This window comes from Nothobranchius furzeri, chromosome 6 (genome assembly GCF_043380555.1).
Source record: "Nothobranchius furzeri strain GRZ-AD chromosome 6, NfurGRZ-RIMD1, whole genome shotgun sequence".
Lineage (NCBI taxonomy): Eukaryota > Metazoa > Chordata > Actinopteri > Cyprinodontiformes > Nothobranchiidae > Nothobranchius > Nothobranchius furzeri.
This window is the reverse complement of record NC_091746.1, coordinates 75,833,364-75,843,492: the sequence shown is the minus strand read 5'-3', so window position 1 is coordinate 75,843,492 and position 10,129 is coordinate 75,833,364. Positions and strand designations below refer to the sequence as shown.

Here is a 10,129-nt window from a genome sequence, read left to right as displayed (position 1 = left end):
TGCATTTTTCAAACAGGAAGTGGGAGTTGAATAAGAATCTGGTTGGGGGTGACTTGTTCTTTAAAAAAATAATTCAAACGACCATAGATTTTTAAATCTAAAGTCAAATTTGAGTAAAATCCGTTATAAATAGTAATAACTTTACTATTTAGGTCAAGTTGATCCTAAACTGTGGTAAAAACTCCATTATGTCTAAACATGGTTGGTACAAATGAAGCTGAAGCCACTGAAATCATTGAGTTATAGCAAAGTGAGTTCTAGTTTCACAAAGGTTCTGACCCGCCCGTGTGCCAAGAACCCAATTCATTTAAAACGAAAACACAGTGAATGACAATGTCCACTGTACTGAAAATACAATTTATTACACTGAGTAATAAATACATACAAAGATGCAAGTTACAGCATGTTCCTTTTCTTTGTTAATACCAAAACCAACTTCATCACAGATGAGCTGATGCATTTGGCACATCACTCAACTCAATCGTGTGTCAGAGGATCTGAAAATCAGACCGAATACCAGCAACAAAAGAACAAAAGAAGTCTTTTCCATCTACTTCTGTACAAGCCATGCAGTGTCTACAATTAACCCACAGGTCCGCTCGCATGCAAAAACCAATGATTTAGATATTAAGTCAAACCAATATCCCAAAGTGGGGCATAAAACACAACGTGCCTTCTCAGCGGATTCCCATTAACCCATTCACATGGTTGGAATGATCCTCCTTAGGCATCATTTTGTTTCTCCTCTAAAAACTTGCTTTTCCATCCTGGTTCATTTATATCCTCCTTGCAAAGTCGATGCCATGCAAGTTTTGTTTTGAATTTTTTTATGAAATGTAGTTCTTCTTGCAGGGAGGAATGTGCCTTTGCAGCTAGGATCTTGCATTTCTCTCCGTTTCAGCCAAGCATTCACGCACCAGCCCTCTGGCGTGAATTATGCCTAAGAAACAAACAAACGCATTTAGATTCATTCATACATTTTGGCACTTGCAGCGCTTTAATTCACCCGTTTCCTCTCAGGTTTTTCTGATTCACCTCTTTTCAGTCTCTCCATTGCACTCTTGCTTCCAGCATATGTGGGTCTGATTTCTTTTCCAAGCTCTTCGATGATGGCCAGCAGCTCTGCGTATTTGTTCTGAGGTACTTGACTGCCAGTAGAGCCCTGAAGTTGGAGCAAAATAAGTAATTTTAAACTGCTTTACATTGCTAGTTCTGCAAATTAGAGCAATATTTTATGGAAACAACTAAGGCTGCACAATATTAAAACATTAGATTTAAATGAAAGGACAAGGCCATAAAAAAATCACACACAAAAACAGAAAACAGATGAAAGATCATTAAAATCACAAAAGTCATTATACAGATTTAAGTAAAAGCAAATTTAAATACAAGGGTCTTTTAGTGTTTCCTTTGCTTCAACACACCTGGTTTGAGTCAGAAAATGATTAACAGGCTTCTACAGAGCCTGATGAGCTGCTTAACAGGTGATTCAACCATCAAATCAAGTATTTAGGAGCAAGGAAAGAACTAAAACATGCTGGATATCGACCCTCTGGGTAGGTAGTTGCCAACCTTAGCTCTAAACATTAAATGTCTATGTTGAATTTGGTCTTAAATGGGTTCTAGAACAACTTTAACAATAATAAACTGTTCTCTGAGCCTCTACATATGAAACTTTGTTGGGGCTCACAATGGCCCAAGAGCCCTGATTAATTAGCCTGGCAAGCCAGACTAAATAAATGTATTATTTAGTCTGGCCATGCTCCATTGACGGCTCTCGGTTGTGGGGCGGGTTCTACCGTTGTCTTTTAAATGATCTCCGCATTCCACTGCAATGAATGTGACATACTCTTGTTTCACTCTGTTGCATCATCCCACCCACCAGGCATATAGAGTGCCCTGATTGGCCCACAAAGCGGATAAAGCTCTGTGATTTATTCACTAAGCAGATAGAGCACTATGACTGGCCCACCATTATGGACCAATCACAGCTCTTTATGTGTTTGAAACCCCTCTAGAGAGCTGTGATTGGCTAGCCAGAGTCCTGGTAGGAGCTGCTGAGGTTCCAGTGGAGCGTGCCTAGACCAAACTTTGCAAAGCAAGAATTTGGTCTAGTTCACTAGGCTACTGATTAATAGCACAAAGCCCTACAATGGAAAGACTGGTTAACCTCACCCACTCAAAATGTTAGCAATCTCTTTTCTACCATCTCTAACTGTAGCAAAGCCCTCAAAGTCTTGAGTTTTGCGACCAATCTTCCCTTGTTACTTTATTTTGAAGTGACCGGACGCATGCTTAGATATATAAGCCTTTATACGTGCATCTCTTTAGGTTCATGTAGCTTCAGGTTTATGTTCTGGGTTCCTCTCTGCAGTATGTTGCTGCCCGAGGAGCAGCACCGGGATGTTAAGTGTGTGCGTGGATGAACGGTAAGTGCTTGTCACCATTGGGTTAATTTAGGTTTATCAGATTTGTTCTGTATTTCCTGTGACGAGAACGTTGTTCGTGTACCTCCCTTCATGACTGGTCGCTAGCGTCTTGGTCATACGAGGAAGAATAAATGTGCTTTATATGCGAATGTAAATAAGTACATCTTAAGTGGCATTGTTACGGTGCGGGAATGTGAGTTAGTTCAGAGTAGGGTTGAACGATTAATTGCATATGCAAATAAATTGCGATGTGACAAGAGGAGATTTTCAAATCGCAAAGGCTGCAATTTGACTGGCAGTGAGTGGTTAGCACAATGCTAATATACACTGAAAGACCCATAGGGATGCTAATGCTAATATCGCCGATTACATTCTTACAAATTACGAATTAGGAGCGTGCCAAATTATTACATTTGGAGTCTAATAAAAAGTAAAAACTGTTATTAATCAAATAAGTACAGACAGATATTTTAGTAAGGCTAGAAAACTGTGAGAGACTTCACTGGCTAGCAGCTATGAACGAAATTGAACTACGGAAGCTCTGCATGGACAAAACGTCAAAAACTAATAATGGGACACACTTCCTGCAAATCAATCTTCACAATTGATGCTAACACCTATGGTCTTTCAATGGATGTGCTCCTGGCTGCAAAGCATTGCACCTTAAAATACAAAACTTTGTTTTTACTTGTGAGTGTTTATGTAGACCAGTGGTTCCCAAACTTATTTAGCCGCGCACCCCCTTCTATGTCCCGACCATGTCGACGCACCCCCCAGCCCCCACATCAGGGCATGGATATATATATATATATATATATATATATATATATATATATATATATATATATATATATATATATATATATATATATATATATATATACATATATCTCAGACGTCAAGCTAAACAGACAGGGTTAAAAATATGATCGACCTTTTCCCCATCACTTTCATTTTTTAAATAGTAATTAATAAACATTCGATACCATTTATTTCCTTTGATTTAATTTTAAAGAAATATTTAGAGTGCCCAGGTAGCACATCAAAAATGCAATTTAATGGTTTTCTTAAAGTAGAAACGTTTAACCTGTGCGGCCAGAGCGCTCTCCTTCCTTCTGCTCTGCGTAAACCTGAGCTGATCACCTACTTGTGCGTAATCAAATGTCAATAGGGGAAAATATGGAAAGCTAACAATGAGGTTCACTTTTGCCTCAGACCGACTTATTGCTGTTTTCTGGTGTGGCTGAATCTGCGATCAGCTGCCACGACTGGAACAACAAATGCTGCAGGTTCGGAGTCACTGGCTGGAGCGGACCCGATAATACGTCATCCCAAAATAGAAGCTAATATCTTAATTTGACCTGGAATTAAAAATGTTGTTATAAAACCTCTTAAAACTTTTTATCACAGTGGAGGCAGCGCTCATCTCTGCATTCAGTCTGACGGCACAGCGCCGGAGTTCGTGTGTGTGTGTGTGCGCGCGCGCGCGCCACAGCTCCGTGAGCCGCTCCAGTGACCGCGTCTCGTTATTTGGCGCTATTTAAACCAATGTTGTAAAATTACTTCTGCCCAGCCCAGATGCGCTTGTGCACCCGTGAGCCGTGGTTCCGCTGGAACACGTCTGACTGACAGACGCGCTCTGAATTTCAGATCTTCAGTGCGCTGTTAAAAGAATAATTTCTTGATTTATTTTGTTACATCCACACTGTTCTGTGTGTGAGGTTTACAATGTCAGAACACCTGCATGAGACAGGTGTTAATTACAATCTGCCAGAATGACTCGCCACCTTCAGATTCCTCCAACACCGTTAAAAATGATCAAATACGGACCATATCGGCGTGCGCAGGCCAGAGTGCTGAAGTTCGGCGCATTGTTATTATGAAGCTAGGGAACATGTGGAGGACACACACACACGCGCAAAAATATACTTGTTTTCAATTGCATTTATTGGGCCCACTTACGTTTTCTTAGGCCCACCCACAAATGAGTTTCTGGCAACGCTAATGGTGACTTTTGACAGACTTCTCTGAGCTCGGCAGCCATTACACTTTTCACCTTGTACACCCCCTAGCGGCAGCTCGCGCACCCCCAGGGGAGCGCGCAGCACACTTTAGCCCCATTCCCACCTGTACCGGGTCGGCCCGGGCCGGGTAGCCCCAGTCGGCCCCAGCCTGGCCCAGTTGATTCCACACATCCTTGCCTTAAGCCCATGTGGGCTGATTCTACCCACCAATCAGAGGCTTGCTCTAATGGAAGGTGTGAATGGGCTGATTCTACCCACCAATCAGAGGCTTGCTCTAATGGAAGGTGTGAATTTGCTGTCAGCAGTGGGCGTGTTGGCCCTGGTCGGCCTGAAGCAGTACCCCTCGGGAAGAGGGCCGAGAATGAGCCTTGGTTGGCCCGGGAAAATTCCAGGCCACCCAGATATGTAAACAACCTACGCTACCCGGCCCGGGCCGACCCGGTACAGATGGGAATGGCCCATTTGGGAATCCCTGATGTAGACAAATAAACTTGTTGATATGATATGTAGATAAATATGTAGATACATAAACTTGTTTATATTCAGTACAAGTTACATAGATTATTTTTTGTTTTTGCTTCCGTTAGTTGAAAAATGAGAAAAGCCCCTTGAGAAAATAATTGTGAATTAAACTGCAATTGCAATATTGAAGAAAAAAATCGCAATTAGATTATTTTACAAAATCGTTCAGCCCTAGTTCAGAGTATTTTAAGCTAAGCTAACGCTATTAGAAGTACCCATTTCAATCGGGAAAATAAGTGCGCTTTTATCATTCTGAACCGGAAGTTGACTGCCAATGTTGAGGGTAGCTTGACAAAGCGGACATTTGTTGGCTTTATGTAAGCTGATGGCAAGTAGTGACATCTGACTGTTTAGTTTGGATAATGGGCTCGACACACGGGAGGCGACGTCGCCTCTCCTCCATTAATTTTCAATGAGACATGCGTGACAAAGCGATAATCGCGGGTCTCCCTCCTACCAAGCGAAACGCGAAAAACGTGCGTGTGAAACTTTGCACTCGTGCACGTGTCGTGCACGGACGACCCAGCGACGCGATCCCAGAAAGTTGAAACATTTTCAACTTTTCATCGCTGTCGCTCGGATGAGGACCAATCAACGGAGGTTTCATTCACTGACCAATGAGCGGACAGGATGCTCCGTACATCTCCGAGCAAACATGGAGGAGAAGTTGATTATTATTATGTTTTATAGTAAAATCAGAAGTAAGATTTCACATAACTCTAGCAGCACCTTGTGAAACATCATATCTACCACTTTATTAACTCTGAACCGCTTAAATAACCTTAATTCCCTCCAACCTGACACAGCCAATCAAAACAACGGAAGTTTCGATTTCGCCGTGGAACAGAACGCGTAGACGGCTTTGCCGCTGGCCGCTACCGCGGATCGCCTCCCGTGTGACAGGTAATAAAAGCGACGGCGACAAATTTCACTGATCGCGGTCGTTTGTCGCCTCCCGTGTGTCGAGCCCCTAATAACCGATTATGTGTTGGCAGATGGTTGATATTTGGATGTGGAGTTTCTTGTATAATTTGTTTAAGTTAGACTACACTGTACCTCTAGTACACTAAAATTTAAATAAAACTTCTTTTGGCCAATGGCAGCAGTCACCTGCGAGAATCCCAGAGATGGAGGTCCATAGTCGCTCAGAATGGGCCTGTAGGACTGCAACGTGGCCAGGTTAGCTGCCGACGGAGAAGGAAGGTTCCCAACTGTATGGAGAACAAATAAAAAATCCACATCAGTTCAAATAAACATAGATATTCAATATATGGCTAATTTGTCGCTATTGCAACGTCGTTGCAGCGATCTGCCGTTGATGTCCACGCCCAGTTAAGAGGTTCTGAAACGCTAAAACTCACAGCAAGTGTTGGGAATGCTGTGGTGACAGAATGGAGGAGCGAGGACAACGAATAAAACTGAATGTTTCCCCAATTCTGTGTAGCATTGTTCTCAATATCCTTTCATAAACAGTAGGAGGAAAATATTTATACAACATTTTTATAGCCTAATGACCAGTTAAAGCGCTTTACACACACACACACACACACACACAGGATTCAGAGTCTTGCCCAAGGACATTTCCACATGTGGGAGAAGTCAGGATTGAACCACCAAAGATTTCAAACTGAAGCAATTCTAAAGTAAATATCCTCCCACCAACCAAAAGCGTGTCTTTGGGTGTAAATGGCTGTCTCTGGTGTGAGTCAGAGTGGTTGCTTGTCTCTGTGTTCCTGTGAGGGACTGGAGACTTGTCTAGGGTGACCACTCGTCCGCAGAATGCTGAGACACCAGTTCCCCAAGACCCTATAGAGGATGAGGCGGCACAGAAAAGGAGTCTTCTTCTTTGGCTTTGGGCATGTCCCTCTACAGCCAGTCATCTGTCTCCTTCTAGTCCTGTCTTCCACATCCTCTACCCTCACACCAACTAATGTTATGTCCTCTTTCACTGAATCCCCCCTCAACCTCCTGCCTGCTGACTCCACCCTCGGCATCCTTCTACCTACGTAATGTTTCCTCTGGACCTCTAAGTCTGGTCTCTCTGACTTCATCTCCAAAACAGTGTTCTGCAACCCTGGTCCTCCAGATCTCCTATGTTTTAGTCATTTATTCGTCCCAACAAATGTGACTAACATGCTTCTGCAGCACTTAGTAATTCAACCACTGATTCAGGTTCTTTGGAGCGGGGAAACAAGTAAAACATGCTGGATATGGGAGCCCTCCAGGAGCCCGCTGACCTAACATGAGCTGTCCCCCTGATAAACTCACTCCTGATGCTCATCACTCCCAAACAGAGCCAGAAAATGAGTGAGTGAAAACACAAAGTTCGTAAAATAAAACAGAGGGCTTTTCTTTTGTTAGACATGTTTTCTGCCTTCACTACACCTGGAACTGTAGTGACATCAACAATATATTGATATACTAAAACTCTTTTTAAAAACGCGTTTAAAGAATCTCACGTTGATTGTTCTATTGTAAGCCAGTGATGCTAATTTCATGTAAAACCCGTTTGTGAACACGTTATTAACCCTCTCACACAGCGCCGCGCTGCCTCTTTGTTTAGCTGCAGTACCCGTGTCCAACACCAGGTGTCCTCGATGGGACGTAAAATTCTCAGAGGCAGATCAATCGGCAGCTCCGACCGAGGAGCATCATGGAGGGAACAGAACAAGGCTGGCTCAAGAAGACATAAGTGATACATTTTTGTCACCGTGTAACGGCAACCCCCCGGCGGGACCGCGGCCCCGGACGACGGAGAAACCCATTTTCGGAACCGCCGCCGCCTCGTTTCTCATCCCCACCGTGTTTCTCGGCCGCCGCGGCTCCCGGATGGCGCTCTTTTACATTAGTAATAATGGCGGATATGAATTAGCCTAGCTCCCAGGATCTGACCCTATATATATAACTGGACAAAAACTACAGACACGGTCTTCTCCAGGTATTCTCCGAGACCCCGAATTTAACACTCGATTTAACAGGCGGATGCTTGGATTTTCTCCCACGGTTTCGCCTTACCCTGGTTCCCAGAAGTTCCCGGAATGTGCTGATGGGCATTGGGTTTATAAGACATTCCCAGAGACATTGTAAATTAAAGAAATAAAAATGACCCGAAATTCAGTGAAGCGTCTGTCTCTCACTTTTTGTTTACAACAGCGGCACCGGCAAATATGGCCGTCACTTTATATTGACACCCACCGAGTTTCTACCATCCACTGCGGCTCAGCAGGAAAAACACTTAAAACACGGTTTTCACCAAGAAGGCGTGAAAATCAGCCGCTTTTACACACATTTAGCCTGATTTTATGTAAGAAAGTTAACTCCGGCCCACGGACTTTTAACACTTACAGAAGAATCAACTTTTGAAGGTTTTTATGTTAACTTTGAAATTTTATTTTTCAGATTAAAAGAAAATAATGAGTTTTTACATCATAACAAGAAACTTGATGCAGATGTTTGGAGATGCTTAGTTTGCGTTAAGTCAAACAAATGAGCGAGTTTTATTTACAACACTTAAAAAAATTATGAAAGAAAATAAAGAAATTAAATTACCTAATTTGTTTTGTGTGGGAACTTCCATCGTTTTATTCGCGGATGTTTTAAACCAAAAATCAAAGCAGAAGGCAGGAGCTGTTCTGGTGACCCATGTGCTCGTCTTCTTTTTAAAACTAGGCTTTTCAGGGATCCCTTTTTTCCCCCATCAGGCCACGTGGTTGGACAGTGTTAGTCCCAGTGTCGTGACCCCAGTAGGGCAGGGGCCCCCACAATCGCTGACCCGAGGCTGGAGCACGTTTTTATGGAGCATCATCGCTGGCAACTTACAAACTAAGCGTAATCACAAACCGCTGAAGTAAAAATAGGCAAAGGTAATCCACAAAATAAAAGGCTATTTTCATTTGTATAAGTTTATACAGAAACTATTAAAAAGTACTTGTAGTGGCTTTTTGGACAATTGTACACTCTCTGTGTAATGCACATTTTCCAATAGCCACTAGTATTATATATATTTATACATACTTTAATGCTATTTTAGCATTAGTTGTAGAATTTTTTAAGTCTAAACCTCTATAAGGACACAATTTAAAAATGAAAATACATAAACCTGAAAGTAGCTACAAAAAAAAATTTAAGTTAAACCATCAAATTATGAAATATAGTCAATAACTAATGTTTTATATTTGGTGTTTATTTTCTAGTTTGTACAAAAACCAACAGGGTTTATTGAGAATGCACTCCTTCTTGCACAGGTACTGGTGAGTCAGTACAAGTCTTGTCACTAGTGCAACTCCAGCGATGATTTAGGTGGGAGAAAGTCCTTCTGTTGTTTCCGGAGAATCTTAAGCGACCCTTCCCCTTACAACAGCATTCAAAAACAACCTGCACACACTGCAGTTCGTGTACATGACAAAAGCGCGAGGCGTCCGCTTTTAAAAGGTGCACATTCAAGTTAAAACGTAAGCTGCGATTCAGGAGCAGCTCCCCCAGTGCTTTCCAGAGACTGAGATCCACCGTGTGAAGAATTCCAAACTGTACAAATAATACAAAGGTCTGTTTTTAAATGCATCGTCGGTCAAGCAGACGTGGATGCAGACCCACCGCCAGCTAATCCAGAGGATCGGGGTATGTTCGAGAAACCTGCCCCACAAAAACGCATCCTGAGTTTAACAGCCAGTCTTCAGACCTAGTGAGATGTAGGAGTGAGGGGGCAAAAGGGTCACACTTTACCACAGAAAGATTTAATTACAACAGGACCTAAAGAAAGGAGACACCCGTTTGAAATATGTACAAAGAAAACAAGCTGCAAGTCCAGCTGAACGCAGCGAAACATCACTGAAACTGAAGACTCTGGTCATGCTTTTTGGAGCTCTGGGTACGAGCGCCTCCCCTGAGCAGACTCAACAAAAACGGTGTGAAGCCGTCAGGTCAGACTGCTCTGGAAGCAGATAAAGATCATTTCATCAACTCTACATGAATGAAAATCCAACTGCTATAAACTCAAACTCGGGTCAAATGGGGGAGGGGGGGCATCTTTTGGAAAGACCGGGAGTGCAGCAACACAAAATCAGCGGTTATTAGAATGTTAAATAACATTTAACGGATTTATAACACAGACCTCATAATGAGTTTTAACTGAATTGTCAAAAACCTGCAGCTTTT

General features: G+C 42.6%; 1 protein-coding gene across 2 annotated transcripts; it reads right to left on the bottom strand.

The window, feature by feature from the left end:
* Nucleotides 1-338: 338 nt before the first annotated feature.
* On the bottom strand, nt 339-8,670 carry LOC107375149 (cyclin-dependent kinase 2-associated protein 1). Of its 2 annotated transcripts, none has more exons than XM_015943528.3 (4): nt 8,525-8,670; nt 6,086-6,186; nt 1,036-1,162; nt 339-940 (listed from the first exon to the last, which is right to left on the bottom strand). In XM_015943528.3, exons 1-4 carry the CDS (start codon nt 8,550-8,552, stop codon nt 873-875), a joined length of 324 nt encoding a protein of 107 aa, XP_015799014.1. In that variant the 5' UTR covers nt 8,553-8,670; the 3' UTR covers nt 339-872. The 2 variants fall into 2 exon arrangements, with proteins under 2 accessions (XP_015799014.1, XP_015799012.1); XM_015943526.3 differs by lacking the exon at nt 8,525-8,670 and adding an exon at nt 7,991-8,165.
* Between the last annotated feature and the right edge of the window lie 1,459 nt (nt 8,671-10,129).